The following is a 17699-nucleotide window of genomic DNA, read 5'->3' on the forward strand; positions in this document are numbered from 1 at the left end:
AAAAAAAAAAAAATAGTAACTTAATATAAAAAAAAAAAAATTAAAAAAAAAATATTATTTTAAACTTTTTTATAGATAAATTATTTAAAAATAAAAAAATATTTATTAAAAATAATTTTATATTATATATATATATATATATATATTAATATATATTTATATTTTTTTTATTTTTTTTATTTAATTTCTTTTGTTATTTTTTTTAATTTTTTTTATTTAAAAAATATTATTAATTTTTTATTTTTTATCAACTATTTTAAAAAGTCTAACAAAAATTAATTTTAAAAAATATATCATTTATTTTTTATTTGTATATTTTAATTATAAATATTATTTACTATAAATAATTAAAACATTTTAAATCATTAAATAATCTAGTTTTGTTTCTGTATATAACTTTTGTAATTAAATGCAAATTAATAAATAATATATAATTATATAATAAATTACAATTTATATAATATATATTAATTATAAACATTAAATATAATAATATTTAATTTTTTAATATTTATTTAAAAATTAATTTTGTATATCTATTATTTTTATAAATTAATAAAATAAAAAAATTATTTATAAAAATATTATTTCTATTAAATCTAAAATCAATTATATTTTATAAAAAATCTTTATTAATAATAAATATATTAAAAAAACAAATCTTTATAAAATAATGATAAAATAAAATAATATAAATATTATTAATGAAAATAAAGATTCATAAATGATTTTTATCAATTGATTCTTAAAAATTATTTCTTCAATGATATAATATAACAAGCGGAGTATTATTTAAATTTTTATTTTAAAATGTCTTTTATAGGCTATTTACTGCTAATAAAATAAAATTGTTATTATAAATATATTTTTTAAAGTAATATTTTTATTAAAATATATAAAAACATTTTTCAAACTTTAAAAATAAAAAAAATCTATAATTTTTTTTATAAAAAATATAATTGTTTAAAAAAGAAAATGTAGCCAAACACATATTATCATTTAATAATCAAAAAAACTAAAAAAAATTTTAATAATAATTTAAAATATATAAAATTTATGCACTTTTTTTATTTTTTTTATAAAAACAAAAAATCCAATATTTTCATCTTCTATTTAGTTTATTAATTAAAAACAAAATAAACATAATAATCAAGATAGTGAAAATTTCAGAAAATTCAAAGAAAGTATCATAATAATATTAACTATTATTATATTAACTGTTATTATATTAACTTTGTTTTCTTCTTCCTTATTAGTTTCTATAATTTTTTTATCTTTCATAGCTTTAATTTTAATTAGTATAATATTAATTACTTTAATATTAATTAAATACTGGAATAATAAATTAAATAATAATAAAAAGAAAGTAAAGAATAATCCTATATATTTTTGCCAACCTTATTATTAATTATTATTTCCAAATTAAAATCCCCCTAAATTAAAAGCAAATCCACCAAATCCTGTACCAAATCCTGCTCCGAAAAATAATCCAGGAAATCCAAAGAAATTAAAGTTGAATCTATTATTGAAATTATTTTCATTATTTAAATTTTAATTTCTAGGATTTTAAGGTCTTCGAGGTAATTCTTCTGTGTTTTCTTATTAATTATTTTTTTTTTCTTCTTCTTATTCAAAATGTTATTGTCTTAAAAAATAAGAAAAAAAGTATATAAATAAATATATATGATTTTTTTGTTTTCTTTTACTTTTTTTTATTTTACTTTTCATCTCCGTCTGTATATATTGTTGTAAGTTTATTTATGTCTATACTATTATTACAAAAAGGACATGTTTATTTTTTTTTTGACCACTTAAATAATAAAATAAAAATAATTAATAATTAAATAATAAATAATTAGATTTTGAAATTTACAGTATAAATGCATGACCAACTATTTTTTTTTTTTTTCAATAAAAATTAAAATAAATAATCATATATATTTTTATTTTTTTGTTATATAAATTTATTTTAACAAATTATAATTATACCAATATAAATGTCCACAAGGGGTAATTACTGGTTATTCAGCAATTTCTAAACAAATTTTACAACTAAATTTATTATATTTTTTATCATCATTTTGTTAATTTTAATCTTATTGTTCTGATTTAATATCCATTTTATAATCTTTTATAAAATAAAAAAATATTTTATTCAATATTTTCTAACAAAAAAAAAAAAAAATTAAATTAATAAATAATTATATTTATATAGAATGTTAAAAAAAATAATCTAATTTTAAGTAAGAAAAAAATAATAATAATTATAATATTAAATATAGTAATAGTATATTATAAAAATTATAATAAATTAACAAAAAAAATATATATGAATGTATTAATTATTTTGTTAATATATTTTTGATATTCTTTTATGAACTTATATTTTTCTTTTCTTAAAAATTGATAAATTTTGTTTATAAAGAATTCCATTTTTTTTTTTTCAAAAAAGTTTAATTTTTTTGTCATTCTTCTTTTTTAAAATTAAAAGTTGTTTTTTTAAAATTATCACTAGGCAATAATGAAATTCTTTATTTGTATTTATTATTAATATTAGTTTTACTTTTTTAATTATTATTAGTTCTATTATCATCTGCCTAACTATCAAAATTGGTTGGTTGTTTTTTAATACTTATTTCGTCTTAATATTGTTAATCTATTTAATTATCAGTTTAAATAGGATTTAATTATTTATTTTCAAACTCTTCGATAGAGTCTATATCACTTGAGCTACTTCTTTCGCTTTCATTATTTAAATTTTCTTCCTATTCTTCATATTCATCACTTTCAGACGAAGTAAAAGATTTGTTATTTTTTTCGATTGTTATAGTAGTATATCTGTTCCACGTCTTAAAAGTAATTTATAAGAACATAAAAGCAATCATTGGATTGAATTTTTTAGATTTTAAAGCAAATGATTAAGAGAATATTTTCTTACTGTGTTTTTAGGAGTAATTTCTTTTTTTTTCAGCTATTTTTAGCTTTGTATTCATTTCTAATTAATTAAATAACTATTGTATTTCAAATCCCGCATTTTATATTAATTCATTGCCATAGGCTTTTCTCATACATGCAAATAACATATCATTGAAATATATATTTCCAAATCCATCGCTTTTTTTATATTATTAATATTTAAATAAAAATATTTCAATTTTTTATTTTTAAAAATAGAAATAATAAATACTCAGTTAAATTCCATTTCATAACATCTTTTGCTATAAGCTTCTTGCTTATTTGCTTTGTCTAATTTTTAAAATAGCCTTTTATTTTTTTTAATATTTTTTACTTTTTATTTTAATCAAATTATATATTTTTTGTTTTAAATAAAGATAATATATTTTTTAATTCTTTCATATTTTTTTACCTAAAGGATGTGGTAATTCTTATAAAAAATTAACTATGTTTTTTACCTCAATTTTTTCTCCTAAAGAAAAAGCAGTAAATTTAGACCAAGTTACTCTAAAAATTTCAACTTTATCATTAAAAAACTACAAAGGATTATCCTCTTTCATATGATAGTCTTCAAAATACTAAATAATAATAAGTATAAATAGATTAAGCATAATAAATGTACAAATGAGAATAAAACTAATAAAATATATTTTACTGAAGGCTTTATTTTATTTTATAAAAATATAATAACAAAAAATAAAATACATGTTCCACAATCAACTCCATCGGTACAACCTTCAGTTTTTCCACAATCAAACATGAAAACTTACCAATTCTCACCTGTAGAACATCTAAAAAGAGTAATCATTGCATTACCAAAATTAAAGAAATTATTATAAGAGTTAATAATATTTCCTTATTTAACATCTTTAAAAAGAAAAACTCCCAAAACAGAATAAATAAAAAAGACCAATAATAAAAGTGCTCCTACATTCATTAGCGAAGGGAAAGCAAAAACCATACAATCAATTATTTTTTGTAAGCCTTGCATGCTCTTAACTAATTTGAGAAGCCTAGTTACTCTAAGAACTCTAACAATTCTAATTAATTAAGGTCCTACCCTTAGAAAAGAAATGCCATTTCCCAAAAAGTTAAGGACAATATCAATAATACTTGAAATAACAACAAAAAGATCAAATTTATTCCATGAAGAAATCCAAAATCCTTCAAACCTGAAAGCAATTAATTTCATAATAAGTTCAACGATAAAGACTGTAGTAAAAAAGTAATTTATTTTTTCTAAAGTATTATTATATTCTATACTAGAACCTTCATAACTTAAAGCCATTGAAATAATATTTAAAATAATACAGATCATAATAGCCGAATCAAAATATTAACTTATTACTATTTGGTATATTTTTTTCGCAACTTAATTTGTTGGTTCTTTATTTGCTGCAAATTCAGCTTTCACAACAATAATCATTTATTGTAATTCAATCCAACGTGATTATTCCTCCGTTAAAAAAATAGAACTTTATCTTTTCTCATTCTTTTAAGCATTATTAAAGTTAAAGAATATAACACCAACAAATAAATTTACTAAAAAGAATGAGCCTATAAGTATAAAAACTACAAAAAAGTATTAAATTATTTAATAATTATCTTTATCAGGACCCTATTTTATATTTATTTATTTACTTTTTTATTTTAAATATAGAAATAACATATTCAGGCATGTTAGAATCTACTGCTTAAAACATTATATTTGGCCAGTTTTCTAAAGAACTAACTATATATAAAGTAGTCATGCTTGTTAAGATATTGTCGAAATTAGTATCAAATATTGACCAACTACACTTAAGTTCCTATTTTTCTTAACATATTTAATTACAAGTAGTTTGATTAATACCATAATAGTTTTAAAGCCCGTTACAATATCCCATTCTATTACCAATTAATGAAATGCTTAAAATGGCAAACATAATCCTTTTTTTTATTTTTTTATAAAATCAATAAAACATATAATTATAAATACCAAATTAAAATAATAACAACAAGTACATTTAAAATACCACTAATTGATTCAAACAAAGCTATAACAACAACTTTCATATTTACGTTATGACTTATAAATCTTAAAGGCCTAAGAGTTCTAAGCATTCTAAGAATTTTAATCACAGGAATATTAACATTATCAAAACACATATCAATTAAAGCTGAACAAACAATAAAGAAATCGATTTAAGACCATGATTCAGTTAAGTAAGAATTTTCATCGAAAATGAATCCATATGCAATAATTTTTAGCATGGCTTCTAAAGTGAAAATAATATTAAATACATAATCTATATAATCAGAAATAATAAGAGCCTAATTGTCATCTCCTATATAACTATCTACAACTAACTTAATTGATGAAGTAACAATAAATGCTAAAATCATATGCTCAAAATGATTATGTTATACAATTTTATAACAAATAATACGGAATTTATTCTATTAAGAAAAAATGAATAATGAATCCTAACATTAAATTCCTTTGAAAAGTTGAACTTTTAATCCTTCTTTTTAATCTTCAAGGAGCATTTGCATTTCAATCTATTCCATTTCATCAGTATCTATTCTTTAGAAATTACCTTCTTCTTCGTTTTATTGAATTTATTTTTGATCAGAATCATCATAAGAAACATCATATTCATATTAATTTCCTTCATCATCATAAATATCCTCTTGTTCATTCATACTTGAAGCAGTAAATCCATCAAGTAAAATGGCTAAGAAAAGGTTCAGGAAAGTCCAATTTCCAATAAAAATCCAAGAAACCAAATAAATAGTAGTTACTCCTTTATTAATATCTGAATTAAAAGTTTTATATAAAATATCATTCCAGTTTTCCAAAGTAACTAATTAAAATACAGTAATAAAAGCGCTTTAAAAATCATCGAAGTTTTATCTAATATCAATATTTTTTTAATTTAATTATCCTCCATAAATCTACATACCTAAAAGTGTATAAATATAAATAAATAGGAACAAAAGAAGTGCTATATAAATAAAAGAATCCAAAGTAATCATAATAACCGATATAATCTTTCCCATAAACTCTAATCCTCTAAGTAATCTAGTAACTCTTAAAACTCTAAAAGTTCTAAAAATACGAACTGATCTAAACGCAGAAACTGCCGAATTTCCTCCAGAAAAAAAAATTAATTCAAAAATAGACAATAATACAATTGATCCATCAAAAATATTCATTCTATCTCTTAAATAACCCAAAGGACCAAAAGCCAATAGTTTAGCTGCCATCTCTGCTATAAAAATATATGTAAATATTTAATTTAATTAATCTAAAATATCATTAGATTTCTAATCTGAAAAAAGACCATTCATAGCCAAAACTGCAGTATTTATAACAACGCAAAAAGTTGAAGTATTTCCGAATATTCCACTTTAAAAAAATTCTCTATAATATCTATGAAAAACTTAAATTTTTCCATAAACACCACTTATCCAAACATTAATTTCTTATCTTTCAGAACTTAAAACTTTCAAAATTTTATTTAAGTGAGTAACTCCTCCTTTTAATCCTCTCAAAACGTCAGTTCCAGAATAGATATTAAAGGATTTTATACCTGTGATAAGTTCTTCAGTTTATATTTTTAAATAATCTTATTTAAATGATAATTTTTCGAAATTTTGTACTTCATCTGTTTCATCTTCTTCTTTCTCTATTTATTATCTAATTAACTTTCTCATGTTTTAATAATTTTAAAGGTCTCCTTTTAATTATTCTTTTGCAAGTTCCAGTGCTTAAAATTTAGAGTTTGCTCTTTCTTTTTTTTTGCTTTTTGAATTAAAACTTTACAAAGAGCTCTATATAATGCAAAATGTAATATCCGGATTTGGAATTAGAAGTGAATTCTCATTATTTAATAATGCAGTTTATATTCTAGAGCTCTTTTTATAGGTATAAATCTCGAAGGATTAGTTTTAAGCTAGTAAGGATTACTTGTTGTAAAATTTAAGCTTTTGCTTGATTTACCATATATATTATTTCCTCCTTTATATTTTTTATTTTTTTTGGCTTTTTTCATAGCAGCTTTTTTTTATTTTTCAGTAAAATTTTTTTTCAGTTTGTATATTAATTTATAATTTAATTATTTGATTTTTATTCCATCTTCAATCATTTTTTTCTCTTCTTCTTTTCTAATTCGATTTTCCATTATATCCATCCAAGAATTAGAGTTATATAAATATTCATAATTTATTGTTATTTTCCAATTTTAAGCTGAAACTAACATTCTAGCTTCTTTTTGCTGTTTTTCTTATTAAGCTTTAAAAGCTTTTTTTTATTCTTCATTCATATCTTCGTAATCTAACTAATTAATGCTTTATGCAATTTTATTTGTAGGTGTTCTAAGTTATTCTACTTTACTTTTTTAATCTTATTTACTTTTAGAAATACTACTTTTACTTATGTTAAGTTATATTTATCTATCTCTTTATTTTTTAAAAAAATCATTTTTTTCTCTTATTTAATTTAAATCTTGAGAGTTTCTATTTGGTCTTTAAATATTAATTTATATACTCTTCTTTTTACCTTATTAAGTTTTATTATTTTAATTATTATTGTTAAAATTGCTATTCGTATTCAAAATGCTTTATTTTTATCCCTAATTGTTTATAATTTTACTTTATCTTTTAATTTAATTATTTTTATTTGTATGAAATTCAAAATTAAAGTCTTATGCAGTTGGAGTGTAAAACTTATTATCAAATTAATATTTTTCTATTTTATTTTTGCCTAATGTTTCTAAAGCTGTGTGAATTGATTGTTTCCCACTCTATGCATTTTTTAATATTTTTAAATCTTTTTCTATTTAAATATTTTAATCTAATGAATCCATTGAATGATTGCTTTATTAACTTTCTTATGATTTTTCTTCTATTACATCTTATTTTATTCCTTTATTTTATTTCTAATTATATTCTTTTTTATTTAATTTTATTACTACTTATTTGCCCATTTATATTTTATTCTTTTATTTTAATAATATATTTGTATATATATAATTTTATATACTTGCTATTCGTATTAATTATTATTTTCATTTTTTATTTTATTTGCGTTTTAAAGAAATTATTGGAGTCTAATATCTAAAATATGCTTATTTTAAAAATAAGCACTATTTCTCTTTTATTCAGTATCTTCTTAATTTTCGATAACTTTTCCTTAAAAAAAATCTGAATCATTTAAAAAGTTATAAGTTTTTTATTAATTTTCATTTTTCTAACTTTCATCTTCATTCTAAACAGAAATGTCAAATGTTACTTAACTCTCTATTTTTTTATTTTTTTATTTTTTATTTATATTAATTTAAAAATCATAATTTTCGTCAGCAAAAACTAATTTGTTTCTCTTGTTTTTTTTTACTTTAAATTTAAAATATTAAAACTATAATTATTAAGCTATTATTATTACTATTATAATTATAATTTTTATTAATACTAATTTTATTCACTATTGTATCTGGTATTTTAAATATTTTCATATTCTTCTAAAATCTCATCAATTTCATTATTTTTTTAATTTTCAAATCATCTACAAAATTAAGATTACCCATAAACTTAATTTAATTTTTAGGCGATTTTTATTAAGAAAAACTCCTATTATTGTCTGATTTATAATGTGTATAAATAATTCTTTAAACGCCTTTAGTTTCATTGATTTATTTTTTTGAATTTTAATAATCATTTTTAAAAACATTAAGCGCTTATTTTATTTCTTGACTTTTTCTCGTTCTCCATATTTAGATATTATCTAAAGTTTACTTTTTTTTTTATATATCTACAATTTTTTATTTTCTTCATTTTTTTAATTTAACAAAAACTAAAGTCCTTCCCAAGTAAATCCTGTTTTTCTTATTTCTTGAATTTATTGTTTATTATGAATAATACTTTCCATAGAAGAAGGAATTTTATAATCTTTTAAGAAATTGAATTTTTCAAATCTTAACTTTTTTCTATATTCTTTTAAAATATCTAAGGACATTAATTATTCTTCTTTCTCTTCCTTATTTGGTTCTCCTTAATTATCTGAAAAGGATGCTTTAATAACTGCCAACATAAGATTAAGTAAGAAAAAAGACCCAAAAAAAATCAAGCAAACAAAATAAAAAATCGTATAAATAGAAAAAGTATCAAACAAATAAAACATTATACTAGTCCATCCTTCTAAAGTTACACATTAAAACACCATTAAAAAAGAATAAAGAATATCATCAAAATTAGTTACTCCATAATCTGGATTTTACATCAATTTTCCACATATTTATCCTTCTTAAGGACAATCTATTCCGCCACAAAGAATATCTCGATTATCAGGAATTCCTGTGTCTGCATAAAAGCATCTTTTTTTTAACATTCCTTAAAATAATTATAAACCTGCAATTGCGAATATAAAAAACATGAATACTAAAATAATTAAAGTGTTTATTAAATCTGGTAAAGCTTAAAATAATGTAGAAAGTAATACTTTTAAACTTCTTATTGTAGAAATAGCTCTTAAAGGCCTTAATATACGAAATGATCTTAAAGAATTAAGATTAACTGAATTATCAGATGCTACTAAAGGTATTAAAGACGAAATTACAATTATAAAATCGAGAATATTCCATCTATCCCTTAAATAAGCTCCTTAATTAAAAATAAATCCCATCCCAATAATTTTTATTATAGCTTCAATTGTATAAGTCCACAAAAAAAAATCTTCAATATAATTTTATATTAAGTTTTACTTATCAGTAGTAGGATCATCAAAAGCCAAAAATATAGAATTAGCAATAATAATAAGTAAAATAAATGAATCAAAAAATTAATTTGATATTATCACTTTACAACAATAACTAATAGACCTATATATTTTTTTTTAATAAACATAAAAATTAAGATATATTTATAATAAATATACTTTATTATAAATAAAATTAATTTCTATAAACTAATACAAGGAAATTTTGATTTATATAAAGCTAATATTTCTATAGGATTTTTAGGTTTACATAAATATTATATTTCTAAATAATATTTTTTGTTTATTTTTTCCATTACATCTGCTTCTTTTTCGTAAATTGCTTAAAAACCTTCGTACATTTCGCTTTAGAAAATATGCATAAGTTAATTATATGCCTTATTTTCATTCTATATTTCATTTGATTCTTATTTATTTTCATATAATTGCATATCTTCTTCATCTTAATTTTAAAAAAGATTTTTAAATTTACTATATTCTTGGTTATCTTTAATTTCTTCTTAATTATTTTCAAATTTATCAATTCGGAAGCTTAATTATTTAATAAACTTGCTTTTATTAATTTTTAATTTTAATTTAAATTAAATACTATATCATTTTCTTCGTTTAGTGAATAAATAGATTGATTATTAGAAAATTATTTTGAAACCCTATTATATTTTATTGGAGTTAATGCATCATATTAGAAATTATCAATTTATTATAATAATTTAGTTTAATCAGAAATTATGGAAGATCTTTCACTTTTTTGTAAGTTATTCTCATAGATTAATTTATTAAAATTTCTATTTTATAAAGTTGTTTAAATCTTTTATTCGTCACAATTAATGATACTTTACATGTCTTTTATTGATAATTTATTATTTATTACTTTATTATATGTATTTAAGTTTTCATATTATTTATTTTACTATTTATTTATGGTTTATAATTCCATTTATATAAAGATTTATATATTTATATTATTTTGACTTCAATATGATATTATTATTTCTATATAATTTATATATTTAATAATTTTTTTTTTAAATCTCTATAAAACTTTTTATGTATAAAAAAAATATTAATTTAGATATAAAAGTATTTTAAAATACTGAATATAAAAAGCTTTTTATGTTACAAATACATATTATATATACAATTTTAGATTTATATTATATTTTAAAATAAACATTTTATTTGATTTTATTTTTATTAAATATAATAACAAAAATAAAAAAATTATATAATTAATTTTAAAATTTAGTATAAATTTGATCTTTTTATAAAAAAATAATAGAAAAAAATTAATTATTGATTTATTATATTAAATTAAATAAATATAATCTCCACAATATAAAAATTAAATTATTCAAGAAAATAATTATACAAATATTATCTATTTTTATGTATAAAAAAAGTAGGAAAAAGCTAATCAGGCTAATAATTATATTTTAAAGGACTCATATCTATTACTTTTAAAATTTAATAATGAATTTATGAGTGAAAAAAAAGAAGAAAATATATAATTAATAAAAAGAAAATAAATAATAAAAATGAATAGAGAGAATATAAAAAATATATTTTATATAAGTAAATACGAAATATTTGATAACTTTCTTCTAATATTATTTATGAAAATATATTAAATATAAAATTTTTAAAAGAAAAAAAAAATTAAAATAAAAATGATAAATATAATATAATTAGTAATAAAAATAAATATATATATATATATATATATTTATATATATATATATATATATATTTTTTTATATATTTATATATATTTATACACATGATATTTATAATATATTTATATTATATTTAATTTAAATAATATATTACAAATTTTTTTTTTTTTTTTTAATTATAATCATATAATATATATTTCTTAATATAATTTTTTTTCTAGTCTCTTATCTTTATTTTTTTTTAGTAGAAAAGATTATTTTAAAAGTGAAAACTGTATTTTTTATCTTATTATTTTTATTAATTTTTTTATTTGTATTTTTGTCTTTGCAAAGAAATAAAATTTCTGTATTTAAATATATTAAAAATATAAATGTTTTTTTTTTACTTTATGTTTTAATATTTAAATTATAGATTATATTTATATAATATATTACTTTTTTTGGCCTTTTTTAAACAAAATCATAATCAATATATATTATGCTTAAAATTATTATATTTTTTTTATTGAGTTTTTTTCAAAAACAAAAAGAAATACAAAAACATCAATACATATAATATTTAATAAATTTTTAAAATTTAAGTATTGATATATTTTTAATTATATTTTATTTAGTTACATGAGATATTTTTTTTAGTTTAAAATCATATTATATAATTATATTAAACGAATATTTTTATTTTTTAAAAATTTAAATAAAATAAAATTTTATATATTTATTAAATTTATAAATAAATTATGAATTTTATTATTTTAATAAAAACTTTTTTATAATAAATTATAATAGCACCTTTTTTTAAAAATATAAATAAAAATTAAAAATAATTTTTTTTACTAAAAAAAAAAAAAAAAATAATAAAATCTCAAAAAAAAAAAAAAAAAAAAAAATTAATTATAAATAACTCTAAACTAAATATTAAAAAATATATAAATTATATTCATTTATAAAATATTTAATATTCATAAAAGATTTTTCAAAAGCAAATTCTTTTAATTTATTTCATATATCAACATCCCTTTTATATTAAAAATAAAATAAAATAAATTATAATTATATTTACATATCATCATCTTCCTCATCATAATCATGGAAATTTTTTCCTTCATCTTCTTTTGTCCAATATCTTGTTCTTTCTTTTTTATCAACAATTACTATTTTGCAACTTTCACTATTACAAATATATTATATAACAATATTTTTTTATTCTGGACCAGCTTTAAAATAATAAACAGCCTCATCATATCCACACCAAGGGCATTTTCTTTTTGTTCTTGGCATAGATGGATCTTTTCCTAATTCAGGATCATTAATATCGGCTGCTTCTGAATAAAACATTTTATTTTATTTTATTATTCTATCATCAGCATCATTTTCATCTATCAAAAATGTCCTTGGACCGCATGAATTACATTTAAATATTATTTCATTTATATTTTATCCTGCGCTATATGGTAAACACAGGGATTCACAAAATGTACAAAATCTAAACCCATTACAATTTTCAACTTATTATTCTTAATTCATTTTTTTATTTAAATTATATATTTATTTATATATTTAATTAATTTTTTGTTTTTATAAAAAATAAAGATATATAAATTTTAAATTAAAATATTGCTAAAAAACAAAAAAAAGAAAAAAAAAAAAAAAAAAAAAAAAAGAAAGAAAGAAAGAAAGAAAAAAAAAAAAGCTTTCATTTTTATTTAAATTATTAATACAATTCATCAATATAAAAGTATAAATTTTCGTAAGTGATAATAGTATTAGATTAAGTATTTTTTTAATTATTATCAAATCTAATATTCAAGCACTAAACTTCACATTTATTTAAACAAATAAGCTTATAAATTTCTTCTTTTAACTTTTCAACTGAGTTTTCACAATTAAGTACTATCTTATTATAGTATAAATCTACAACAAATTTCTTAAAATTATTCTTCTAAGTACTCTATATATTATAAACAAAACTTAATTTGCGCATAATATCCATAAACTATACAATAGGATCTACTTCTAATTTACTAAGATTATTCTAATCCATCTTTAAAGAAATTTTCTTTTCTCCACAAGAAGGTATTTTATTTATTTTTCCATTTAAATTTATCACTTCATTATTTAAATATATTTCTCTTTCTTTTAATCGATCAATTTAGTAAACCAATCATGGTCCTATTAACGATAAAATGCCTAAAATATCGAATCTATTAACTTAATCAATTACTATGCATTAATTTACTAAATCTATTAATACATCACTATAATTAGAGTCTTCTTTAGTTAATCTTTGATGGTCTAATTCCACTATTTTTTTTGCCAATATAAGTGGATTTCCATTCTAAAAGCAGGCTTAAGTGTTAGTAATTCATATAAATACAACCAAAAGACCAAATATCAGCTTTAATTAATTATAAAAATTATTTTAAATTATTTCTGGACATGAATAAACTAAAGTTCCGACAAAAGATTGTGTAACATTAACTGATTAAGTAAGGGTTTTAGCAAGTCCAAAATCAGTTAATTTAATATTAAAATCGCTGTCAATCATAATATTAGCTGGATTAAGGTCTCTATGTACAATTTATTTATCAATATGTAAATACTTAAGTACTGAAGCTATATTAGAAATTATTTTCCAAATCTACTTTTCAGAAAAAAGTATTCCTTTTTCAATTTATAATTTAATAAGTTCACTCAAATTAAACCCTTCTACAAATTCCATAATAATACATAAACTTTACATTTCTACAAAAGATTCGTAAAAACTTACAATACTGGGATGCTTTAAAGTCTTATATATTTCGACTTCTTTAAATTTTTCCTAAAAATTATTTTAATTTACTTATTAAGGAGATAAAACTATTTATTTAAGTGCATATTTATTTACTCCTTTCTTAACTAAATAAACAGTACCAAAAGCATCTTTTCCAATTAGTTAAATTATTTAATATGAGCCTAATTAAATTTAGTAAGAAGTTTATTTGTTTGAATCTAATTAACGGAAGCTTTTTGTTATTTTATCTATTTCATTTAAACTTAATTTATTAAATTCATTTGCTAAAACTTATATTTATTAAAATTCTTAACATAATTTCCAATATCTACAAAAGCTGTAAATATTTAAGTAGGAAATAGCAATTTAAATATTTTTTTATTTTTTTCAATGGTAAAAAGGAATCTTAAGTATAAATAAAAATTTAAATAAAATAAAAAAAATATCTAAGTATAAATATATATGTATATAAATATATTTATAAATATATATATGTATATATACATTTTTTTATATATATATTATTATTTAAAATTTATATATTTTATATTTTTTTTATATTATTTATTTTTTATTATACCTTAATAGCCTAAAGCAATGTAGTTCTAATTCATATATTGCGACTTCTATTGTTTCTTTATTTATTTCTTTTAAAATTTTTGTTATTTCATTTTTTTTATAAGGATGACATGAAATTAAAATTAAACTTATAGTTTCTAAATTTTATTCATATATTTAATGTTAAATATCATTATCTAATATTAGAAAACTTAAAATATCTATACTTAATAATAATTCCATATAATTTTATGTAGTTTTAATAATATTTTATAAAATCGTAACAATAGAAAAAGCTTTAAAATCATAAATAATTCCATATTATTGAATTAGTTTATAAATTAAATTTAAAACAGATATTTTAATATTTGAACTAGCATCTATTTTCTTTAACTCATTCAAAAGAATTCCTATTCCTTATATTCTTCTTAAATTTTCAAAAACAACTTGATGTTCAATTAATTTAGTAATAATATTTAAGCAAATACATTTAAAAATTTCATCATATTTTTCTATTAATAATAAAACCTTTGCTATATAAAATATTTATCCGAATTCTTCTACATATTAACTTATTTAATTTTTATTTATAATATCAAAAAACAAATTCAAAAAATCAAATAATGTCTCCAAAATTAAATTATTATTAATTGATATTAAATCTATTATATTAGTAAATAAACTCTTATTCTCAAACATAATTTATTCCATTAGCCTTGTTACTATTCTAATACATTCTGTGCAAATTGCAATTCCAGTCATATCAAAGTTTTATTATATTTTTGATTAAAAGTCGGCAATAATATCTTTCAAATTTTCGTATATAAACTTACTATCTTCAATTAAAAATGGTATTATATTTTATTTGTCTCGTGACAATAGTCTAATAAGTTATAAAATTTTCAATAAATTTAATGAATTCGCTTCATATATCCAATTTTTATTACAAATTCGTTTTATTATTATTTCTTTTATAAGTATTTTATATTATTCTTAATTAAATATGTAAGAATTTGAATTTTCTTAAATGAATTATTCAACTAAATTCAACTCTTTTTAATCATAATCGACATTTTATAAAATATTTTAGCCTTTTAAATGTTCAGTTAATAATGACATAATTTATATTTTTTTATTAAATTCAAAATAAAAAATAAGAAAATTTAAATATATAAGTTTTTCTATATTTTTTTTTTTAAAGAGATAAATGTATTAATTTTATATAAAAAGAAAAATTAAATTTAGTAAATATTTTTTTTTTTTTTTTCGTAAAAAATTAATAAAAAGATGTTTCTTAGATTTTTTTAATATTTAAACAAGCCGTAAATTAAATATTTTAATTTCAAAAATAATTATCTATTTTCAAATAATGAATATTCAAATTTAACCTATTATTAATTACTAGAAGTTCATCAAAATGCAAATTAAAGAGAAATAAAATAAAAATTTTTAGAATTAGCTAAAAAATATCATCCAGATGTATATAAAGGATAAGATTAAAACCGTTTTAAATATATAAAATAAGCATATTAAGTATTAAAAAAACCACAAACAAGGAAATAGTATGATGTTGAATTAAAACAATAAAGGGAAGATTCAACTAATATAAATTATTAAGCCTAGCAAAATTAAAATAATGAAATATACGATGATAATACAGATTCAAATTATGAATATAAAGAAACCATAAAAATAGATCTTGAAAAAGAATACTACTAATTTATGTCTAAGCCAGTAGAAAGACCACCTGATCATGTAGTAATTTATGAAGATATAGTTGAAAGACAAATGAATATGGAAGAGAGAATAAGACATGAATATTCTTATCTAAAAAATAATGAAACTATTATGAGATTAAGATTTGAACATTAATAAGGATATTAATAGACTTTAGATGATACAATAAATATAATGAATGAAAATGCAAAAAATACAGATGAAGTGATATAATATAAGTAAAAATTGCATGCTAAAAAAGTTAAAAAATATGAAAAATATATTTTATTTTTACTTATTGTTATTTCGATTCCAATTGTATAAAATATTTTAGAACGAAGAAATGATTTTTACCAATTTTTGGATAAAAAATCAATAGAATTATTGAAAATAGATAATGATATTGAACTTAAGGAAGTTCAGAATAGAATTTAATTTGAATATAAAAACTAATGAAAATAGAATTATATATTTTAATATTTAAATTTTTATTATGTTTAAAAATATATAATTAAGAATTTCAAACTTTTATAAATTAATTGCATTATATAAAAGTGTCTAAAATAAAAAAAATAATGGTTAATGACTTTAAATTATATTGGAAATAAATCCTAAAAACCTTATTTTTTTCTAAAATTCTTCTATAGGAGTTTTTTTTATTTTAAAAAATATAATATTAAAATTATATATATTACTATAAAAAATTATAAGTCTATTATCTCTTTTCTTGTTAAGCTATAAATAAATAGACAAATAAAATTTACATATATTGATAAATAGAAATTATTTTCATTTAATTAATTTTCTAGTAATATAAAAAATATTTTTTTTATTACATTGTGTTTTTTTTTTTTTTTTTGATTTATTCAATTAATTTAGTAAATCAAAAAAAAACCAATAATATAAATAAAATAAATATATATCATTTTCAAATAATTTCTAATAAAGTTTTACAAATTTATTATTACTAACAATAGTTTTTATTTTATAATCAATATCAATGGAGTTATATAAATTTTATTTTTTATAATACGGCACTGGTTAACTGATTTTCTATTCGATATCAGAACTGATGTTGATACTACTTTTTTATTTTATTCAAAAAAACTGCTAATTTTTTAAATTAAATATGATTCATTTTTACACATATATCTTTTCCTATAATTATTATATCATATTTATAATTATTTTTTATTTTTAGATTAAATTATAGAATTATTCTAATTATTAACTTAATATGGAACTAAATTATGATATTATCAGTCTATATTAA

General features: G+C 17.8%; 4 protein-coding genes across 4 annotated transcripts, besides 21 other annotated features; all 4 read right to left on the minus strand. All coding sequences in view use genetic code 6, as the record gives it.

The window, feature by feature from the left end:
- The first annotated feature begins 118 nt into the window (after positions 1-118).
- Positions 119-162: a microsatellite.
- Positions 160-218: a microsatellite.
- Positions 163-246: a microsatellite.
- A 172-nt stretch (positions 247-418) lies between these two features.
- Positions 419-502: a microsatellite.
- Positions 503-560: 58 nt separating this feature from the next.
- Positions 561-590: a microsatellite.
- A 75-nt stretch (positions 591-665) lies between these two features.
- Positions 666-696: a microsatellite.
- Positions 697-1195: 499 nt separating this feature from the next.
- Positions 1196-1234: a microsatellite.
- Positions 1235-1286: 52 nt separating this feature from the next.
- Positions 1287-1328: a microsatellite.
- Positions 1329-1690: 362 nt separating this feature from the next.
- Positions 1691-1725: a microsatellite.
- Positions 1726-1811: 86 nt separating this feature from the next.
- Positions 1812-1858: a microsatellite.
- Positions 1859-3289: 1431 nt separating this feature from the next.
- Positions 3290-3347: a microsatellite.
- Positions 3348-3353: 6 nt separating this feature from the next.
- On the minus strand, positions 3354-6654 carry IMG5_072530 (hypothetical protein; the record flags this gene model as incomplete). Its single annotated transcript, XM_004036663.1, has 4 exons — positions 3354-3616; positions 3688-4573; positions 4623-4884; positions 4934-6654. The coding sequence occupies 4 exons, from the start codon at positions 6652-6654 to the stop codon at positions 3354-3356; spliced, it is 3132 nt and encodes a 1043-aa protein (XP_004036711.1).
- A 1837-nt stretch (positions 6655-8491) lies between these two features.
- Positions 8492-10005, minus strand: IMG5_072540 (hypothetical protein; the record flags this gene model as incomplete). Its single annotated transcript, XM_004036664.1, has 2 exons — positions 8492-9812; positions 9869-10005. 2 exons carry the CDS (start codon positions 10003-10005, stop codon positions 8492-8494), a joined length of 1458 nt encoding a protein of 485 aa, XP_004036712.1.
- Positions 8734-8776: a microsatellite.
- Positions 9848-9881: a microsatellite.
- Positions 10006-11410: 1405 nt separating the features above from the next.
- Positions 11411-11515: a microsatellite.
- Positions 11516-12057: 542 nt separating this feature from the next.
- Positions 12058-12144: a microsatellite.
- A 73-nt stretch (positions 12145-12217) lies between these two features.
- Positions 12218-12269: a microsatellite.
- Positions 12270-12381: 112 nt separating this feature from the next.
- IMG5_072550 (hypothetical protein) lies at positions 12382-12717 on the minus strand (the record flags this gene model as incomplete). The annotated part of the gene is made up of 2 exons (XM_004036665.1): positions 12382-12397; positions 12443-12717. 2 exons carry the CDS (start codon positions 12715-12717, stop codon positions 12382-12384), a joined length of 291 nt encoding a protein of 96 aa, XP_004036713.1.
- A 284-nt stretch (positions 12718-13001) lies between these two features.
- Positions 13002-13071: a microsatellite.
- Positions 13072-14073: 1002 nt separating this feature from the next.
- Positions 14074-14433, minus strand: IMG5_072560 (hypothetical protein; the record flags this gene model as incomplete). The annotated part of the gene is made up of 2 exons (XM_004036666.1): positions 14074-14200; positions 14267-14433. 2 exons carry the CDS (start codon positions 14431-14433, stop codon positions 14074-14076), a joined length of 294 nt encoding a protein of 97 aa, XP_004036714.1.
- A 159-nt stretch (positions 14434-14592) lies between these two features.
- Positions 14593-14644: a microsatellite.
- Positions 14604-14653: a microsatellite.
- Positions 14604-14674: a microsatellite.
- Positions 14675-14686: 12 nt separating this feature from the next.
- Positions 14687-14731: a microsatellite.
- The last annotated feature ends 2968 nt before the right edge of the window (positions 14732-17699 follow it).

Source organism: Ichthyophthirius multifiliis, assembly GCF_000220395.1.
Source record: "Ichthyophthirius multifiliis unplaced genomic scaffold scaff_1120509250411, whole genome shotgun sequence".
Lineage (NCBI taxonomy): Eukaryota > Ciliophora > Oligohymenophorea > Hymenostomatida > Ichthyophthirius > Ichthyophthirius multifiliis.